Raw genomic sequence first — 21,914 nt, forward strand, 5'->3', positions numbered from 1 at the left:
GTAGTAGAGAAAGTACAAGAGTAAGGAGCAAAGGAAGAAAAGGGAAGGGAGGAAGGAAGGATTTTGAGATAATCTTTTTTCATTTATTTTTAACTAATGTGTCTGTGTGCCATGCTTAACTTTATGTGTACCACATGTGTGCAGGTTGAGGTCAGAGGGTGTCAGATCTCCTGGAACTGGAGTTCATGTGGTTGTGAGACGTCTGATGTGGGTGTAGGGAACTGAACCCAGGTCCTCTGCAAGAGCAGCAAATGCTCTTAACTGTTGAGGTGTCCTCCACCCTCACATATTTATGTTTAACACAGCAGCTTTTGATGGGCTACAACATTTAGCTAAACTTTTATAATGGCATTGATTTTCCTTGTATTTTCTCTTATACTCACATTTTATAGTTATGGTAAGATATACTAATTTTCCATTTACAGCAGGGATGTAAATTTTTCTTGAAAATTAAGTTAAAAAAAAGAAAGAGGCTGGGAGGTGGCTCAGTTGGTAAAGTCCTTGCTGTTTAAGCATGAAGACCTGAGTCTGATTCTCCCACCCACAAAGAATCTGAGCACAGTGTAACTTTGGCTGCTTGGTGGCAGACAACTGCTGCCAGGAGCTTGTTGGGAGCCAGCAGAGCCAAGTCAGAGAGCTCCAGATGCAGTAAGAGACTCTTTCAACACACACACACACACACACACACACACACACACACACACACAGAGAAAGGAGTCAAGTGTGATTGTGCATACCTGTAATTCTAGCATTCTGAAGGTAAAGGCAGAAGTAACAGGAATTCAAAATCATCCTTTGCTACATAAGCCAGTTCAAGACCAGCTGGCTAAACATGACTCAATCTCAAAAAAGAAAAAAAAATCAAATAAGAAATGAGAAATCACCAAAAAACAAGAAAGGAAGGAAGGAAGGAAAGAAGGAAGGAAGAAAGAAAGAAAGAAAGAAGCCGCTGTCACTACTGTTTCCAACTAAACGAGTCTTGCACTACCCAGGCACAGTGATGTGCACAGGAGAGTTGAGGAAGGGAGCATGACAACTGAGGGCTGTCCCCAGAGAGTACGGCGCCTGCCTAGCGTGCATAAGGTCTTGGGTTTTGTCCAAAACAAGACAGACATGGTACTGCACACCCAGTACCTCCACCCAAGAGAATCACAAGTTTGAGATCGCCCTTCCTACACAGTGAGTTCCTTGGCTATATAGATCTCGGCTTAAAGAAAATCCTACTTGATGAGAAGAAAGGACTTATGGGAAAGCGAGGGAGCAGGAGATGATAATGAGGAGGCAGAGTGTCTGATTTAAGAAGCATACAGTGGGGGCTGGAGAGATGGCTCAGCGGTTAAGAGCACTGGCTGCTCTTCCAAAGGTCCTGAGTTCAATTCCCAGCAACCACATGGTGGCTCACAACCATCTAGAATGAGATCTGGTGCCTTCTTCTGGTGTGCAGGTGTACATGAAAACAGAGCACTGTATACATAATAATAAACCTTTAAAAAAAAAAGAAGCATACAGTGTATGAAACTGTGAACAACAAAGTTAAAGGGAGCACCAACAAGAAGATGTGCCAGCATCTCTGCACACAGGGCTCTGCAGTGCTCAGGGCTTTGAGCATGCTGCGCAGGCACTCTGCCAACTCTGCACTAGCTCAGGTGCCCAGGTGCTCCCATCCTGTTGCCTGGAATAGAGCGGGGTGGCTGTAGCTGGCTCTACCGAGATGGGGCCTGCAGTGGGTGGGGCTCTTCTCGGGGCTCCCAAAGCTGAGCAGGTGTAGGGCCTTGCAGGGAGGACAGTGAACCTGAGCCTCCTGCTCTCTCGGGAGGAGCCTCCTTGCAAGTTCTTACTGAAAACAAGTAACGGCTTCCTGAGGAGCTTTCCAAAGACCAAAGGTCAAAGCTCCTAGTACCTAGACTCAAGGCTTATGTCACTTCTTCCATGTCTTTACCATAGGACACTTGTGCAAGAGGACAGCCAGCCTCCAAGAGAATTCTTCAGCGCACTGCTAATGGTGGCACAGACATCTGGTCCTGCAATGAGCACAGCCCAGAGTAGCGAAAACGGCCTACAGACTTGACCTAGATACCAATGTCTAAAATTTGGGAGGATCACACACACAAGCGCGCGTGCGCGCACACACACGCGCACACACACACAAACACGAAATGCTCTTTTCTAATGCTTTTAAAATAAAAATTCTGGCCAGGAATGGTGGTGTATGCCTTTTGTCACAGTTTGATACCACCTGGTTTCCATGGAGTAGCCAGGGCTATAAAGTGAGACACTGCTTGCATTAAAAAAAAAAAAAAAAAGAAGACAAAACAAAAGGGCAAAACCACCCAGCTCTGGCAAGACCTCCTTTGACAGTCAGGGCTTGGTCACTGCTTGTATGTCAACAAGCCCTTCCCTCTGGTTGTTGTTTCAATGATACATGGCCCCAAGGCATCTGGATTTGCCATCTGGTCTGTTTTACTTTTCAGCAGGGCCTCATTCCTCTGTGCCCATCACCCCGACTCCACCATACCAAGTTGTTAGATTTGCTTTAGCATACACTCACCTGAACCTCTAGCCATTTAGCTCCCACCTGATGTCCTGATTAATCTGAATCAATATGATTCCCCAAACCATGAACAGGCAAACATGGATTAAAGTTCAATGTTTACTTCACATATTTTGGATATGGTTAAAACATCTGAGCCCCTCAGTTGACCATTAAAGTGTTGTATGCTTTAAGTCTATCAGTACGAGCTCTGTGGTTGTGACGTTCCATTTGGTAGCACTGTCACCTCCATGCCACACATCACCATCAAAGTTATAAGACACAGCTGATGAGACAGTCATTTACAGTTTGGTTTTGGTGTTTTTAGACAGGGTCTCACTGTGCAGTCCTGGCTGGCCCAGAACTCACTATGCAGACCAGGTTGGTGCCTACCTCTGCCTCTATGGCAAGCAAACATTTAACACTTTAAAGCATGGCCATGTTACACTTTGCTCCAAGGGTGGCTGCCACCATGCAGTACACGGACTTGGAGTCAGGTCTGTAATGTCTATTCCCAAGCCCACTTTGAGCGGCAGTGCTCTGACAGGCTGCAGCTACTGGGACTACGGCCCACGCAACCCTCCACAATGGTTCCAAGAAAGAGCACCTCACCCAGCAGTTCCACCACGTGCAGGAGGACGGAGGTAGGAATGGCATCAGGCTCATCCTCTGACTTCCCGTCACTGTCCTCTGATTTCCAGGAGAGCAGCTGCTCAGCAAAGGCCATCGCCAGAGGGAACTCCAGGGGCAGAGAGTGCAAGACCAGCACGGCTCCAGGAGGCGGGGACACTCCTGAGAGAAGGAGCCAGAAAAAACCAAGTGTGACTGGTAGCACCTGACCCAAGTAGGTTTGGGAAAGCACCTGCTGCAGGTGTGGCTATCAGAAGCGAGCCCTGGACTGCACCTGCTGTTGTGGCAATGGGACAAAAGAGCAACTTCACGAACTGTCTGGTGAGGTGCTAATTGGCAGGTCAGACATACTGGCTTATATCTGTCACCCTAGCACCTGCAAGGATGAGGCAGAAAGATTTTGCATTTGAAGCCAGTCTGGGCTATATAGCAAAATAAAAAAAGAAGTAATAAGTAAGGAATGGAAAAGATACCAAGTGCCTCAAGACCCAGAACTATAGGCAGCGGTGGCACACACCTTTAATCCCAACACTCAGAGGCAGAGGCAGGTGGATATCTAAGTTTGAGGCTAGCCTGGTCTACAGAACAAGTTCCAAGACAGCTAAGGCTACATAGAGAGATACTCTCGTTAAAAAAAAAAAAGAAAAAGAAAGAAAGAAAGAAAGGAGAGAAAAAAGAAATTAAAAGAGACCATGAAGTGGTGACAAGATCATCTCCTGAGCTCAGCTAGAGCTAAGGCTGACTTGGGCAGATATATGCCGCTCTTTTCTTGTTAACTATACTGAGGAAGAGTGGAGGTCTGGGGTTAAGATTCCTTTCCTTTCTGCTGCCTTTGACCAGGACAGGCAGTAACAGCTTCAAGAGATAGGTACAGCAGGTGCCCACAGGCCACACCAGACACCAGAGGATTTGTAATAAAGGCTCCAGAAACATTCAGAAACTGGGATTGCTGGACTCTGCGATGGCTGCAAGGATGAGACTGCAGCTCTGTGCAGATGGAAGGCAGTCCCTCTGTGCCTGGGTGGCCTCGGCCTGGCCTTTAGTCTACTGTCTCCACCACACTGCCCCAGCGGTCTCTTTCCTCACCCTCAGCCACAGTGCCTGGCAGCCCCCAAAGGCAGGCCAGCAGAGCACTGTTGCCTGCCACGCGCATCAGTGTGAGCTGAGAAAGACTCACCGAGTTTGATGTGTACTTTGTCTGTAGAGAGAACCACGGAAGGGTACTGGTCGGCTGTGGGTGGAGGGGCAAGCCCAGTGTTGGCTGGGGAGGCGTCTCGAGGGTAACAGGCAGCTTCGATGAGGTTCAGCTGGCCGGTGCGCTTCACTTTGTGGCCAAGCCCATACACGAGCACGCGTGCCCACGGAGCCTTGTACAGAGAGGAGCTGAGAGGAAGTGGGGGTTAAGACAGACTTGGCCAGGCCATGCACTGGGCATAAGTCATCTCCATCACCTCTAGAAGGTCGTTCTCTATAAAGCCTAGGTCCCCACAGAAGGAGATACATGAGGAACTGCAAGTTAGCTTTAAAGGCAGTGTACAGCCGAGGGCAAGGACAGCTGGAGGCACGGTCCTGGGACAGTGCTGCTGGAGTGAAGCCACTGAGCTCTCTCTCCCCAGAACCATCTTCTGGAGAAAGAACAACTTACTCTTTGCGGAATCCAGACTGACTTTCTTTGCAAGACACCACAACAAAAGCCGCTCCAGGGAAATTCACATCCATATTGACTTTGGACTCAGAAATTGGGAATTCTTCGGAGGGGAACCGCTCGGGTGCTGTCTGAAAGGACATGCGTAATAAGCGAGTGTGGGTTAGCCACGGGGAGCACACTCCATCTTCTCATCTAGGACACATGCTGAGAGACAGGCAGGAGGCGGAGAGCTTCTACAGAATGGCTGCCAAGGGGTGGCTCATGGGGTGAGCACTGTTTAGCAAGCCAATGAACGCCTATTCAGTGGTGTCCGCGGGTTTGGCCACCAGCTCAAGCCTGTACCTGCAGGAAGGCGCAGATCTGCTTCGTCAGCTCCAGGAGGCTCTCCTCGCCCTGGTGCAGGGTGCGGGTGATGGCCACGCCCAGCCACTCCCTCAGGGTCTGAGAGCTGCCCTGGTAGAAGAGGTCGGTGGCAGAGCAGCTCTGGGAGTGGATGCAGTGCTGCAGAGACTGCGCCAGGAGGATGGAGCTGGAGCTGATGGTGCCGTCTGTGGACAGGAAAAGAAAGGGACGGTGACGGAACTGCAGTGGCTAGGGCCTGGGAGAGCCTGAGAAACAGACAAGGGAGGAACGACTCCCCAGGAAGGATGGAGTGGGTGGAAGTGGGAGATGGAAAGCCCTGGCCACCAGGGAAGTGGGAGGGAGTCAAGAGTTTGGGGCCTTGAAACCTGTGCTTTGTTTTTAGCAATAACACAGTGCCTCAGGTAACACCTTCAGTGGGCACCCAGGCCCCTCCGTTCTGTGCACATGTATGCACATTGTGTATGTGCATGCCTGTGGAAGGCAGGGGCTGGTGTTGGGTGTCTTCCTCAGTAGCTCTTCACAGTAGGTCTTGAGCAGGGTCTCTCACTGAAGCTGGAGCTCACTGACTGGACTAACCTGGCTGGTCAGGGATCCTGTGTCTCCATCTCCTGAAGGCTGAGATTACAGATGCACACCACACTACTGTGCCCTGCTTTTTTGTTTGTTTGTTTTGTTTTTTGTTTTTCAAGACAGAGTTTCTCTGTGTAGCCGTGGCGATCTTGGACTCACTTTGTAGACCAGGCTGGCCTCGAACTCACAGTGATCCGCCTGCCTCTGCCTCCTGAGTGCTGGGATTAAAGGCGTGTGCCACCACCGCCCGGCTGTGCCCAGCTTTTTATGTGGCTGCTGGTGACCTGAACTGAGGGTCTTCATGCTTGAATAGCAGGCACTTTACTCATAGCCACCTCCCCTGCTAAGTTTCTTAGAGACCAATGTGGGGCGGTCTGTGCAGCTGCTCTGGGCCAGCCTCGGCTCCGCTGAGGTTTGCTGAGGTGAGTGTGACTGCTTGGTCTTCACGGCAAAGCTCCTCTTGCAGGTATGTTCCTCTAAGTTGGCTTGTGGACACTGGAGCTGGCAGGCTAGTGGGGATGTGCTGACTGGGACCGTGTGGCTGCCCAACATGCCATGGGCTCACAGTGCTGCATGCAACAGGGTTTGGGAGGGTGCCTGTGCTTCCTACCTTAGGTGCTCAGAGGTATCATAGGCAGACAGAGGAGCCCTCAGTCTGGGGCAAACCAAAGAATGATTGTCACACTTAGTACTGCTCAGCTGGGCATAGAAAGCCCTTGGCCCAAGTATCCCAGGCTTAGCTGATTCACATGAGCAGCTATAAAGCAGGCCCTGGCATAGGAACCTCTGCTGTTTCCCCAGGGTCAAGCAGAACACTGTGGCATCAGTCCCACATACAGTGAGGATTCAGTGGATTAAATGATGAGGGTGAGCGTGCATATCAGTTGTCTAAGAGCAGACGGCATGGCTATCACAGGCCTCCCTGACTCAGTCTATGTGACCTGGGGCTCAACCATGAGGCTCTTTTCCTCTTACCAAGTCTTACCTGGGAGGGGAGGAGCAAGGAGCTGATTGGACAGGAGCTGCAGGTGCTCTAACGTAATGTCTCGGACGGCAGGTATGTGGAAGAGACGAGTGAATAAGTGAGGTAGCTTGGGGGCGAAGATGTTGAGCAGGGCCATGCGGCAGTACAGCCGGGCCAGCGCGGCCTCACAGCGCAGCAGCTCTCTGAGGGAAAAGAAAGGTGAGACTTGCTGAATGTGACCATGGTCTGGCTGTCACACCTGAGCAGAGCTCTTGGGGATAGGGTAGGGATGAAGGTGACAATAGATGACATTTCATTGCAAGTTTCTCTGCTGGCTCTATGTTCTGTGTTTCAAGTAACTCACTTGAGTTTTAAATAAAAGCCACAGTAGTTTTCCTTGTTTTTTTCCTCCCCAACTCAAAACACCCTGGATAAAGAAATGAAGATGTGTGTCCACACAAAAACTTGTAAACATATTCATAGCTACAGTGTTTATTATAAGTGTCATATAGTGAGTGGTAATTCCACACGACTGACTGCTACAAGGTAAGATAAAGGATAACACAAACTGGCATAATCAGAGTGAGATGACCACACAGATCCCTGAGGCAGAAATGAGTTCAGTGTGCAAAGATCAGAAAGACCAGCGTGGCCCAAGGAGGGAAGACGCCTCAGAGGCTCACAGGGAACTAGGAGCGGGTATGGTCTGAAGTCCTTTATGTGAGGAGCAAGCTCTGCCTCACAGCTGACACCACTCTTTCAGGGTGCTCTCGCATCAGCTGCCTCTGCAGAGAGCTTACCAGGAGGCCTATAGGTGCAGTCTACAGCAGCGGTTCTCAACCTTCTTAATGCTGCAACCCGTTAATACAGGGCCTCATGTTGTGGTGACCCCCCCCACCCCCGGCCATAAAATTGTTTTGTTGCTACTTCATAACTGTAATTTTGCTTCTATTATGAATTGAAATGCAAATATCTGATATGTAGGATATCTGATATATGACCCCAATGTGGTTGCAACCCCCAGGTTGAGAACCTCTGGTCTAGAAAGCTATGGAGGGCTGAGAGGTGCCTCAGGAAGAGATGGCTCATGTTGACCCCCAGATTGAGAGGATCAAAGAAGGAAGTTTGGCATAAAATCTAATTCCATCTCACATGCCATATTTGGTTCATCCAAACCCTTTCCTCAGCCCCAACAAAACAGCCTTTGTCCGGATCTCCACTCAGCTCTTCTGCAAGTTGGGCAGCAGCTCATCATCCTGAGACGCACTGCAGGTGGGGTGGTGGAGAGGACCTGCTCTGGTGGCAGCAACCGGGCAGAAGAGGCTGGAGCTCTGTCCCAGGTGCTCTCAAAGGTACTGGCTCTGACCACTACTACAGGCTGTGTAGTCAGCAAGACACACCTGACTTGTCACTTGGCCCTGACCTTCGTGGATGACAGTGCGGACTCCTGTTGAAGTGCCAGTGTTGCATGCCACTCTTCCTGTCCTGTTGTCTTGCCTAACTGTTACCAACTGTGGCCGGTTGTTTTTGTTGTTCTGGTTTTTTTTTTTGTCTGTTTGTTAGTTTTTGTTTTTTGAGACAGGCCTAACTATGTAGTCCTCACTGACCTAGAACTTGCTCTGTAGACCAGGCTGGCCTGGAACTCAGAGACTGACTTGCCTCTGCCTCCTGAGTGCAGGGACTAAAGGCATGGATGGATGGGTCTGTGGTCTGTTTTGATCTGGTGATTGAACTTCAGACAACCCCATGGAGTGACGTGATAGTCCAGTGGCACAGCATTAGGTGGAGGAGGCTAGGTGGAGGTGGAAGCCTGGAGCTGCCAAACAGAGGCAAGCTGGGCGTGGCGGCTGGGCGTGGCGGCTCGCTCCTATACCCTCAGCACTTGGGAAGCAGAGGCAAGAGGACGGACGACGTGAGTCCGAAGCCAGCCAGGACGATCTAGTCTTAAAAGGGGAGAGGGAGTTAGAGGCATACTCAGCTCAGTTCCACACTGACGCCCGGAGAGAAACTGGTTCTTGTAGCTGCTGCCTGCACTTTAGCTAGGGTGTATGTGTTAGAGTCAGGTGATCTTGAAGCACAGGGACACACCGAGGGTCTGGCTGAGGAGGAACTGTGATGTAAGGACAGGCAGTGTGACCCTGCTCTGTAGAGGCTCTTACTAGAGAACCCACTTGTTACTCTGCCTTCCTCTCAACTGCAGCAGGGATTTCTATGAGGAAAGGAATGTGTCATAGCCGAGTTTTTGTATATGTTTTTTTTTTTAAATAAACATGATCCTTTGCTGGCCTGGAGTTCATATGCAGACCAGGCTAGCCTCCAACTCACAAAGATTCTCTTGCTCTCTCTTGAGTTACAGGGACATTATTTAACAGTGCATGACAGGGAATGGTGACTAATTATCACTAGGCTTTCACATGTATAGGGCAGGCTTGTATCCACGGTAGCCCTGTCCCTCCCAGAATTCTACACTGTTTCATGCACACAGGCCGTGTTCAGGGTGTACTTGGTCACCAAGAAAGAGCCAGCTCGCTGCTGCTCTCACATGGATGAACTGGGTGTCTCATCTGCTCCCTCCTCTGTGTGTCCTTATCTCGCTAGTTGGCTCTAGCCTCAAAAATACAGTAGAGTGCATGTAACATAGGCCATGTGCTTCTGGATCCACTTCTTCCCAACCCCTGCCATTGCTCTATTGCTTTCCACCTCTTAGCTTTGAAGAAAAAGTATAAGTGGAACATATGGAGAAACACAGTAACTAAATCTCTATTCCCTACAAAGAAGGAAGGCCCAGACTTACCTGTGAATTTGAAGGTTGGTATTGTCCAGCGTGACCAGCCCATTGGTGGCGGTCCTTCGGTAGCCTGCAGGAGGTCGTTCTAACATGTCAATGGGGTACCAGTACCGCACCAGCACCCCTTCACTCCTGAGGTATGTTTCCACCTGCACCAATTCATTCACCTGTAGTGGGAAAGTCAAATTCCAACCTTATTTCCTGAGACTTGACTTTGGTTTTCAGGTTTATGCAAATATACATACACATACATACATATATAATCTTTAGCTATTATGCTATAATTTATATTTAGTTGCTATTTTATGAGTAAAATTAATGAACCCAAAGGGAATGTACAATACATAAGTTTATCTAATTCCACCCCCCAAGTGTGTGTGTGTGTGTATATATTTTTTTTTTAGGCATGGTCTTATTGTATACTCCTTGCTGGCCTGGAAATAACAGAGATCCACCTGCATCTGCCTCCAGAGTGCTGGAATTAAGAGCACACAATACTACACCTGGCTAAAAGATTTATTTTTATTATGCACATTGAGAGCAGAGGACCTTGGCGGCCAGAAGAAGGTGTTGAGTCCCTGGAGCTGGAGTTACAGGAGATTTGAGCTGCCAAATGTGGGTGCTGGTAACTGAACTCAGGTCCTCCGTATGAGCAGTACAGGCTCTTAATTGTTGAGCCATCTCTGAAAGTCCAATCTATTGTTTGTTTTGTTTGTTTGTTTGTTTGTTTGGTGTGTGTGTGTGTGTAGCAAACCCAAGGCCTTGTACATGAATGAGGGTATCTACTCTACTATTTAAGCCTCACTTAAAAATTATTTTTTGTTCATTTTGTTTTTATTAAGAAAGGTCTTGGGGGAGGGCGGGGCTGGAGAGATGGCTCAGCAATTAAGAGCACTGGCTGCTCTTCCAGAGGTCCTGAGTTCAATTCCAGACAACCACATGGTGGCTCACAACCATCTATGATGTGATCTAATGCCTTCTTCTGGTATACAGGTATACATGCAAATGGAGCATCATATACAATAAATAAACAAAATTTAAAAAAAAAAGGGGGGGTCTTGGGCTGGAGAGACGCCTCAGAGGTTACAAGCACTGCCTGCTCTTCAATTCCTAGCAATGACATGGTGGCTCACAACCTTCTATAATGACATCTGGTGCCCTCTTCTGGCATGTTTGTGTACATTCAGGCAAAACACTGTATACTTAAATAAATAATAAAGAAAGGGTCTTACACTGGGCTGTGGTGGCACATGCTTTTAATCCTAGCACTTGGGAGGCAGAGGCAGGCAGATCTCTGTGAGTTCAAGGCCACCCTGGTCAAAAGGGGGGGGGGTTGTCTTGTGATATAGCTCTCAATTCCCCTGCCTCAGTCTCCTGACTACTGAGATTGTTGGTGTGAAGCACCTCTCCAACTTCTGTTGTGTTTTGATGGGTTTATATGTGTTTGTGGGGGGGGGGTGGAGTACGTGCTCATGTGTACACGTGTGACATGTGCACATATGTGTGTGTGTGTGTGTGTGCATGCTCAAGTGTACATGTGTGTGGAGGCTAGAGGCTGATGTTTGGAGTCCCTAAGGTAGTTGCTTTCTACCTTACTTTTTTGAGACAGGGACTCTCACTGAACGCAGAGCTCCTGACTTGGCATTGTGGTTGGTCAGAAAGCCCTGGGGTTCCTTCTGGGGTCTTCCCATCCTGGCACTGAGATCACAGATACACGGCTGGGTTTGAATTAGGTCCTAATGCTTGGGCTGTAAGGACTTTACTGACTGAGCCACTTTTCCTCTCTATCTCTTTCTCTTAAAGATTTGTTTTTATGTATTTGATTGTTTACTTGCATGTATTCCACATGTGCTTGATGCATGGAGTTACAGAGCGTTGTGGGTTACAAGCACAGGTCCTCTGTAGGAGCAGCAAGTACTCAGAACTGTTAAGCTAGTCTTCCGTATCTACTTCCAATAAATCCTTAAAGTAAAGTAATACATAATAAACCAGTTATTTTTTAAAAAGTCTTCAGGAAAGACACGAAAATCTTCAAGTAAAAATTAGAAAACACAAATTTTGTTAAAATAACCCTTGTATTATTTTGTGAGTAATTTGTTTGTTTGTTGTTTGTCGTTTTTGTTTTTTGAGACAGGGTTTCTCTGTGTAGCCTTGGCTGTCCTGGACTGGCTTTGTAGACCACGCTGGCCTCAAACTCACAGAGATTGGCTTGCCTCTGTCTCCCAAGTGCTGGGATTACAGGTGTGACCCACTATACTTGGCTTATGAGAAAATGTTTATTGCCTATATTTTAAGTAAGTCTTTGATAATCCCTAAGTAAAAGCTATATTGGTATTTGACTCCAGAATGCTTATGTATGAGCTTACTTTTAATTTCCACTAATGAAATATAGCTATCAGACAGATTCCTTGCTTTTAAAAATTACTAGCATAGGGGCTGGGAATGAGGCCAGTCACAGCCTTCAAAGCTCTGTCCCCACCCTGCCCCGTGCCACTTCCCTCTGTCTCTCCTTTACGCATGTCCCTTCAAGTCCTTCTGAGCCGTAGAGAGCTCAATAAAATGGAGACAACTATTGATGAGCTAAGGCCCTCATGTGACAGAAGGGAAACAGATGCTCAAAGGCAGTGGGATGATGTGCTCAGAACAGCTTCTCTCTCTCCCACGTCTCTGCGGTCACAGAGCCCCAGCCTACATTTTTAGGACTTGTCTGTATAACAATCCTGATGCTGTCCTCAAGGATAACAGGCTACTCTGCTCTGTACTGAACAGATGTGAGGCAGTGACAGTGGATGTGACTGACAGCAGGAACTGCAGGGGCTCCAGGCGTAGCTTCACTCCCATAAGCATGAGATGTTCTCATCGAGGCTTCCTGCAGCTGTAGTGCTGTTTGGTGCACCCCACCCCCACCCCCACTCCCACTACCAGACGGGGTTTCTCTGTGTAGCCCTGGCTGTCCGGGATCAGGCTGGCCTTGAGTTTACAGAGATCTGCTTGCCTCTGCCTCCCTGAATGCTGGGATTATAGACTTGAGCCACAGAGCCTGGCTTCCCTCCTTTCTTTTCTAAGACTTATATTATGTTTATTTATGTGTTCTGTCCGCGTGACTGTATGCACATGTGTGTGTTGTTTTTTGAGACAGGGTTTCTCTGTGTAGCCTTGGCTGTCCTGGACTGGCTTTGTAGACCACGCTGGCCTCAAACTCACAGAGATTGGCCTGCCTCTGTCTCCCAAGTGCTGGGATTACAGGTGATGCCCTGGCGCTGGAGTTAAGGCATCTGTGAACCGCCTGCCATGGGCCCTGAGAGCTGAACTCCATTCCTAATAATAGAGTCAGTGCTTTTAACCACTGACCACCTCTCCAGCTCAGTTTCCTTGTTTCTAACTTGAAGAGAAATCTGAGAGCACATTGCCTGTTTTGTGAGTCTGTGTAGGGCTGAGGACAGCACCCCAGGGCTTTAGCATCCCAGCCCGTAGTCTCTTACAGGAGCCTCTCTACACACAGGACTGGAGTAGTCAGAGAGGCCCGCTGTTCACTTACTGAGTCAACATCTAGGACGACTCCGTGAAGGCCGAAGGTTTTTAGCATCCCCCGGATGGCAAATTTTGGCAAGGCAGTTCCCACGGTGCTGCTGGCTACATTGCTGCTGTCTGGAGAGCGGGTTACAACCGTGAGACCTGAGGAGGTAGAGGAAGAGCTGCTGGCAATGCTGGAATGGTCTAGTTGGTTTGAGAAGTATTCTGGCAGTTTCTCAAAAGGTTAAACACTGAGTTACCAGATCACCCAACAACTGTACTCAGGCTACAGACTCCGATCTATACAGTACATGTGTGTTTCTCCTGGAGAGATGAAGATGTAGGTCCACACAAGAGTGTGTACACAGAGGTTTAGAGCAACAGCATTCCTAAGAGCCAAACAGTAGGGCCAATTCAAAGTCCATCAGTGATGAACAGAAACAACTAAGGGGTCAAGCTATACAATGGAGTACTGCTTGACAATGAAAAGAACGTGGCTTTGATCCACGCTACATGGATCAGGCAGCCAGGCCTGAAGGATCACATGGTAAAGGATTCCATTTGTCACAAAGGTCCACAACAGGTAAGTCTACAGACAGGAAGCAGAGGCGCAGTCCAGAGACCAGTAAGAGGGAAGGACAGGCAGACAGGAAAGCGCAGGATCTCTCTGAGGATATGAACATGCTAAAGAATCATAGAAGAAAGGGTTTGGTGGTTACATAGCTGTGTGATGACAGTAAAAGCTGCTGAGACAAACAGTTAAAAAGGTAATTCATGCCGGGCATGGTGGCGCATGTCTTTAATCCTAGCACTAAGGAGGCAGAGGCAGGGGGATCTTTTTGAGTTTGAGGCCAGCCTGGCCTACAAAGAGAGTCCAGGACAGCCAAGGCTATACAGAGAAACCCTGTCTTGAAAAACAAAAACAAAAACAAAAACAAAAAAAGTAATTCTTTCGTTGGTGGTAGTCATGCTGGGAATAATTGAACCAAACATCTAAGCAGCTGGGTATGCATTCTACCACTAAGCCATGCTCTCCCAGACCTCAAAAGAATAAAAAAAAAAGAAATGGGGGTGAGCTGGAGGAGGGGCCACAAATATAAATATTCCTCCACTTATCTGTGATGTACCTTTTTTTTTCCTGACACAGGGTCTCTCTATGTAGCCCTGTCCTTGAACTCACTCTGTAGACCAAACTGGCCTTGAACTTACAGAGATCTGCCTGCCTCTGTCTCCCTGGTGTTGGGATGAAAGGATGGGCTTTTATTTATATTTATGTCTACATATGTGTGTGCCACATTGTCTAGGTGCCCACAGAGGCTAAAAGACAGCATGTGATCCCTGGAGTTGGTGTTCTAGGTGGTTGTGAGCCACCATGTGGGTGCTGGGAGCCAAACTCAGCTCCTCTACAAAAGTAGCCAGCACCCTTAACCACTGAGCCATTTCTCTAGCCCCAACTATGATGCATTTTTCTGAAAAGTATGAGGCAGAATATAATGAGTGGCTTTATAATTTTTTGTATAAAAAATAAAACAAAAACATTTTTTGTGTATACACTTTCCTGTTGTTTCTTCAAAATGTGTAATAGAGTATCTTAGGGGAAAGCACATGTGTGTTATAAAAAGCTCTGCAAACCAAGAGCACATGTGTAGGGTGGTGTTGTCTGCTTGCTTGTTTTTGAGACAGATCTTTGCATAACCTTGGCTATCCTCAAACTCAGTAAGGCCAAGGCTGACCTTGAATGGATCTTGTTACCTACTTCTCCCTAGTGCTTAGAAGACAAGAGAACACCATCGTGCCCAGGCCAGGAAGCCCACCTGAAGCCCTTAGTACAGGCCCTGCCTCCTCCCTCTACTCTCTGCCCAGACAGCTGCTTATGCCATGAGCTTTGGGCATGTGGGAGACACTGACTGCCTGAAGCTGCATGCTCTCTTGTGGCCCACAGGACACTTGATGGCTTCCCATCAGAGCCTGGAAGAAGTCAAGTCACTCAGAGTAAGAGCACCCTAGGGGAGCGAGCAGCTGCTCCTTCCAGAGGAAATGTCACACACAGAGCAAGGAGGAAGCAAAAGCAAAACCTTTTCGAACTTTGTCAATTGTGAACTTGTTTGCTTCATCTTTAATGTCCTCAATGGTGGGAAGATAAAGGTCTCTTGGGATGCCGCCATTCTCCTCATAGAGAAATTCAACTGTCTGCCGGGCGATGTCCACCATGCCTGCAAACACAGCAGCACACTGAGTAACTTCTCAGGGAACACAACAGGGCACCGACTCATGCTTGGAATGAACCGATGCTGGGACAACAGTTTGGACCTGGTTTAAATACTGACTGTGTCACTTCCAGGGCCGCAGAGCTGTGCTCAGGGCTGAGAGCACCTGAGTCTGCACTGACGGTGTGCACAAGGTGGGAACAGCTGGCGCTGCTCAGGACAGGGTGGTTGCCAACAAGGGCCCACAACTATGGGGACATTTAACTCGAGCTAACTCTGAACAAGGAACAGGGCAAATGGGGAAGCTGTTTGTTTCTGATTTGCTTGTTTTTGTTTTTGAAGACAGGGTTTCTCTGTGCAGCCTTTGCTCTCCTGGACTCCCTTTGTAGACCAGGCTGGCCTCAAACTCACAGTGGTCCGCCTGCCTCTGCCTCCTGAGTGCTGGATTAAAGGCGTGCGCCACCATACCTGGCTTGCTTGTTTGGTTTTTGAGATAGGGTCTCACTATGCGGCCCAGGATGGTCTTGAACTTGCCACCTCTTGTCTGGTATTATCTTTATATCCAGCTGTTCTGTTTCTTCCCATAGGGAGGGGATATAGTTAGGCTTAACAGCAAAAACAGCATTATCATATTAATTATTCTAAGGCAAGAAAAGAGAGGTCCAAATATTTGGGAACAAAAACAAAAAAGAAAGTGCTGTGGGAAGTTCAGCGAAGGGGCCTGGTTTCTTTTCTGTGGCCATCTAAGACCCACAGTGCTTAGACACTGTGTGTAAGAACACGTGGGTTGGCATGAGACTGCTGCTGCTTTTAAACAGGGCCACCACATGTCCACATATCTAAGGCCCTTCCTTCATTTGCTGGTCTTGCTGTAATGAAGAGAAGGATGGCATGGAAGGAGGCAGCTGCTAGGGTAGGCAAGAAACTGGACTCCACTTGACAAAACTACAGAACGATAATCTTGGAAGCCAGGTGTGGTGGTACAGGCCTTTAATCCCAGTAGAGGCAGGTGGATCTCTGTGAGTTCAAGGCCAGCCTGGTCTGCAAAGAGAGTCTGGGACAGCCAGGGCTACATAGAGAAACCATGTATGGAAAAACAAAAACAAAAACAAAAACAAAATTAAAAATTAAAATAAATAAAATCTTTGCAACTACAGAGGAGGAACAAAAATACTGTTTGAGGAACAAGTCAGGGGACAATGGAAAATCTCTGTTAAACCTTGCAGAGCAAGTGGGTGGCCCATTAGCTTTTCTCATGGAACCTGGTATCAGAAGTTGTCCTCTGGGCAGTAGGAGCCATCCTCATCCTCCTTGTTGCCTTTGCCACTGCTCTGTTGAAGGGGAAATGGCACCACCATCGCCATTTCGACTGTGATGCTAAGCACACTTCCAGGAGCTGCTCTTAGGTCATGTGACTGGCTCACTTCACACATGCAGATGAGCTAGAGGTCACTACTGAGTCCATTTAAAGTGAGGCAGCCCATGCTCCACCAGCTGATAAGCTACCCATCTGTCAGCTGGGAGCATTCTCCCATGGGGCCACACAGCCTCCCAGGACAACTCTTCTAGCTGCACCAGCACATTCCAGCTTCACAAGTCACACTGCCATGGAAAAGAAAGCCTAGTGATGATGGCAAAAGACCCTGCGCTCACTGAAATAGGAGGCAAGACACCACCGAGCTAGACTCGGCCATCTGAGGACCTCTCCCTGAACTGTGTCTCCCTGATCCCTCCAGCCTCTCAATGACTCTTCGGAAAAGAACATAGCAGACCTAGTTGTAAAGCACCCTTGATCTGGTCCAGGCCTGACTTTCGCTCAGCTTCATTGCGGAAGCGTCTTCGGATGGTAGGGAAAACCTTGGTCTCCCACGCTTTCACAAGCAGAGCGTAGTGGTCCTCCTGTGGGGAAAGGAAGCTTGTGAACTGAGGAAGAGCTTCATCAGGCTCTGGTGGTAGCTCTACACAAGGATGCGCATTACTCAAGCCTAAACACAAGCCCTTCCTCCCCTGCCCTCCAAACCCTCCTTCCCCTCACAGCGAGCCATTCCCCCACCCCTCCCAGCAAACCCTTCCTTTCTTTCCAAGCCACCCAAACGTTCTAATTCAAGCTGGATTTCCTGCTGAGTTACCATCAAGGTCCTTCACCTTTCAACTCGTAGACCTCTCTCCTGAACATCCCAGCCTAGCAGACAGCACTACTCATGGGCAGTGCAGAGTGATGAATGTGGCAAGGATACAGCTGAAAGCTAACACCATAGGCCTTCTCTCTGAGAGTCACCAGGGAGCTAAGCAAGTGCTTCCCAGGCTGTGGACTCTTACCTGTGGAATGTCATCATCGTCATCATCATCACTTTCATCATCTGCAATGGGAGGTGGGTGGGGATCCGGGCCAGAGGTGATGAAATTTTCATAGCTGAGCTCGACTTTATAATGGCAGGAGGTGTCACTATCATATTCTGTAACAAAACACAATGAGACCCTTCTTTTCTTCTCTTTCCTTCCACAGGTCTAGGTATGGAATCCTGTCCATTCTAGGTATGGCTTCTACCACTGAGACATGAACCCAGCTTCTGTCAGTCTGTCTGTCTGTCCACCTATGTATCTATGTGTCTATATATCTATGTATGTCTGTATGCATCTATACCTATATATCTATCTATGTTTCTATGTATCTATCTATCTATCTAAATGTTGAGATAGGGTCTTGCTAAATTGCTCAGGCTAGCTTTGACCACCCTGTAGCCCACACAGGTGTTAGATTTATTATCTTCCCGCTTCAGCCGCCTGAATTCCTGGGATTATAAACTTGAATCACCCAAGCTGGTTTATTATGAATTTTTAAATGATCAGGAAACATTGTAGCATACAATTTTCCACCATGTCCATAATTCTATCATTTTATTATTACTCAGTAATTACTATTACTGATGATCTCAGTTTAGAGAGATTTTTAGAATGGGTTTAAAAAATGAGCAACACTGTAAAGTTAAGTGACTGTATACAAATGTCTGGGCTTTTAGCTTCCTACACCTACACTTTTAGCACCATGTGATGGGAACGTTCCCAGTCTGACCCACCTCCTGCGTCTTTCATTATGAGAGTCTCTCACTGCCTGAGAATGCCTGAATTTAGAGGACTTGTAGAGTTCATAGCACTCCTGATAACACTAGCAGCAGGGCGAAAGGATGATGTACGTGGCTTACGTTGCTGGGCTGTGGCCACTGCTGCAATGCGGCATGGTGGTCCATGAGTGCCTGGGTCTGATGCAATACTGGTACCAGCATCGTTGTCACTGTCAGATGCCATGGCAAATGGCAAGGCCTCAAAGTTGGCGCTGATCTCCTCCGCCAGGTCAGTACACAGGTCAGCTGCATTGCGATGGGCCTGCCCTTCAGCATATGCAAAGGGGCGGGAGCCAAAATTGGCTCGAGTTTTTGTATTCTAGAAAGAGCAAATAAAGGATTTAGAATTATTTACATTTTCTTTATCTTTTCTTTTCTTTCTTTCTTTTTAAACAAAGTGTTGAGGCCTGCTTTCCTTTTTAGCTTAATTGTAGCTCCTCTGTTAACACTTGCTTTCATCTTTAGCATAACTGAAGTCATTTTATCTTTAGTCTCCATTGTGATAAGGTGAAATTGAGTCCATGTTCTCAGGCTCTGCCTGCCTGACACAAGAATAGCCTTTACTTACAATTCAATACTTGATGCTTAGAATAAAACAATGGATGATAAATGCATGTTCTGCCTGAGTTAAAGATAAATGTATAGTAAGGCATGGTGATGCATGCCTATACTCTTAGCACTCTGGGAGGCAGAGGGAAGTGGATCTCTGTGAGTTCAAGGCCAGTATGGTCTACAGAATGAGTTCCAGGACAGCCAGGACTACACAGAGAAACCCTATCTTGAAAAAGCTAAAAAAAAAAAAAAAAAAAAAAAAAAAAAAAGGTAAATGTATGTTCTGTTAGAATTAAACCTTAATACCCTGCTATGTTTCTTTCTCCTAGAAAGCTAGAAAGTCCCCAAAAGTTCCCCTCCCCTAAAACCCAGCCAATCAGCTTAAAATCTTTGTTTAGTTACCTAGATACAATGTACCTAGAATAGAATTGGTTCTTCTTACTTGGTTATGGTCTTTTTTCTTTAAAAACTCTGAGAACAGCTCAGTGTCAGTTTTGGTTCCTGAATCTAGACTGTGTCCCTGACTGGTGTCCAAGGGGTCAGTGTGCAGCTATTCCTGAACCCCCAAAGTGCACCTTCACTGAATGTTAAATCTAAAGAACAGCCCAAGAGTGGGCAGGCAGGGAAAACAGGCAAAGGTGCAGGTGTAGGTGAGCTGTGCCTGGAGTGCTGCATACACTGTCTGCCTCCCTCCTGCCCTCCCCTCGCGCATGCTCAGGTTCCTTGCCACTCACGGTCTCTAACACTCTTATCCTTTCCTGGTCAACAGGGTTTTGCTCTGTAGCCCAGGCTAGCCTCAAACTCTTAATAATCATCTTCTTTTAAAATTTTATTTAGTTTTCATGTGTACAAGGATTTTGCATGCACCTATGTCCGTATGTCTGTACGCCATATGTGTGCTTGGTGACCACAGATGCCAAAAGAGAGTGTCAGATCCCTTGTACTGGCGTTACAGATAGCTGATCAGCTCTCTAGTCCCATCAGTCTTGACTTGTCTCTCAAGAGCAGGACTACAAGTGTGTACTACCACACCTGACCAGTAGCTTTGCTCAACACCTCTGCACCTGTGCTCATCTCTCTGCCTGGAGCATTCTTCTCATTGATTTTTCCAAGATGAGCTAATCTCCAGGCTTGGCTTGAAGAGCCTGTCTTCAGAGGGCAGAGAGATGCTTGGTACTCAGACACTAGATTCCCACCCTAAGGATTTATTAGTTTGTTGTTCCATATGCTCCTATGACTATCTGACTAATGTCTAATTGCTCCAATTGATTATAACATGACACAGACAGACAGCATCAATGTCTTGTTCTCTGCCTCAGTTCAATGTGGCACTCACATACAGACACTGGGCACACATTTGCTGAGTGAATGAAAGCATGGGACAGGGAAGGAAACGCCATTCTTCCTGAGACAGGCGTGTGCTGCTGATGACTGGCTGCTGAGTACACGTCGGGTGCTGGACTACAGCCTGGGAAGTGGATCCAGATGAGGGGCTGCAGCATGTCATCAGTAATAATGTCCCACAGGACAGCAGGTGTCCCTAGGTGCTTCTTCAAAGTCAAGACGTCCTTGAAGTGTGTGTGCACACGTGAGGGCATGCCTATGTGTGTGCATGTGCTTGTGTGCGCGCATTTGTGTGAGTGTATGTGCACGTGTGTGCGTGGGTATATGTGTGCATGGGCACATGTGAGCGTGTGTACATGCGAGTGTATGCATGCACACCTGGTGTGTGTGTGTGTGTGTGTGTGTGTGTGTGTGTGTGTTGGGGTGGAGGAGTGTTGAACTTCTGAGTCTTCTCCAAGCTCTTGCCACTCTACGTGCCTGGGAGGGTTGCTCTCATAATCCATCTTCAGAGATATTTCATGGGAGGTCAGAAGCAGGTACACACTAAATTCTGGACACAGCATCACCGGACCCAAGACTACAGGGTCCACCAGGGAAGGAAGCACTTGTCCAGGCTCACTGTGCCCCATCCTGTGCCGGGAATGGCTACACAGAAGCCCTTCTCCTTCCCTTCTGGCCAGGACACATTTCTGAAGAGAAGTCACTCTTCTTTCCTATTCAGGTAACTCGCCTTTTTCTGAATGTGAACCACAGGCCACATCCCACCAGAGACGTCCTCCAGGTACGGTGTGAGGCGCTGCCCGCAGTACGTGAAGTACACCCGACCTTTGGCTGGTTGCCCTGGAGGAGGCGGAGTCCCTTCGGTCCTTTCCCAGCCGATTCCGGCCACATCACCTACGGCAGGAAGGGCACACACATTTCCCTATTTTATTATCAAGTGAACTTCTAATTTGCAACTACGTGACTAGGGACAAAAGCAGATCTATCTGTTTCCTGAGTTAGAACACAGAATATGAGAGCTGTGGTGTGAATATTGGACAAGGGCACGTGTCTGGTTTTCACTCAAAGGCAAATGACTTCATTTCCAATTGCTAAGTTTATTTAACTTTAACCCATCTAGGTCCAAGGCTGGCACCCACAGAAGCACGCAGAGCCCCACTGCACTCACCAGGAGAGAGTGTGACATCTAGGCGGACGCTCTTCCACTGCAGCAGACTGGAGCCATTGTAGTGTACAGCTCTGCCATTGCTGGGAGGAGAACAAGAGGGTCAAGGCTGAGAGGGAGAGAAGGAAGGGGCATGCAAGCAGGGGATGCTTTCCTAAACACTTGCAGATTTCCAGCTAGCACTGTCCACAGCAGGCTTATATTACAACAGCCCAAAAGACCCCAGCCTCCATCACTCCATCGTGGTATATGGACTCACATGTTTGGGAGTGAAGAAAGCCAAGTTTGTTGATGGAGGACAACCAGCAAAGAACCATATGGAGGAACCATAAGCACCCACAGAGGAAAGTAGCACTTTCTGTGCCAAATTCCTCAAACACAAGGATGCACTTCGGTTCCCTGAATGTCCATAAACACCCATGGGAAGTCACTCTCTATGGAACACTGACCCACTTTTACAACAGAGCATCACTATGTAGCCATGGTAGGCCTGGAACTCATTAGTAGACCAGGTGGCT

At 47.9% G+C, this 21,914-nt stretch overlaps 1 protein-coding gene across 8 annotated transcripts in view; it reads right to left on the bottom strand.

Annotated features, from left to right (window-relative positions):
* The window catches only part of HECTD4 (HECT domain E3 ubiquitin protein ligase 4), a 162,058-nt gene that overhangs the window by 22,046 nt on the left and 118,098 nt on the right, over positions 1-21,914 (bottom strand). For all 8 annotated transcript variants that reach the window (XM_084762073.1, XM_084762068.1, XM_084762072.1 and 5 more), the window contains exons 48-60: positions 21,400-21,479; positions 20,962-21,125; positions 18,417-18,654; positions 17,533-17,669; positions 16,986-17,112; positions 15,082-15,219; positions 13,032-13,168; positions 9,500-9,660; positions 6,727-6,908; positions 5,151-5,356; positions 4,806-4,936; positions 4,338-4,543; positions 3,143-3,322 (exon numbers count right to left, since the gene is read on the bottom strand). In XM_084762073.1, the coding sequence (XP_084618199.1) occupies positions 3,143-3,322; positions 4,338-4,543; positions 4,806-4,936; positions 5,151-5,356; positions 6,727-6,908; positions 9,500-9,660; positions 13,032-13,168; positions 15,082-15,219; positions 16,986-17,112; positions 17,533-17,669; positions 18,417-18,654; positions 20,962-21,125; positions 21,400-21,479 (2,087 nt within the window). The remainder of the gene's footprint in view (positions 1-3,142; positions 3,323-4,337; positions 4,544-4,805; positions 4,937-5,150; positions 5,357-6,726; positions 6,909-9,499; positions 9,661-13,031; positions 13,169-15,081; positions 15,220-16,985; positions 17,113-17,532; positions 17,670-18,416; positions 18,655-20,961; positions 21,126-21,399; positions 21,480-21,914) is intronic.

Source organism: Acomys minous (genome assembly GCF_964271855.1).
Source record: "Acomys minous genome assembly, chromosome: 16".
NCBI classification, from domain to species: Eukaryota; Metazoa; Chordata; class Mammalia; order Rodentia; family Muridae; genus Acomys; species Acomys minous.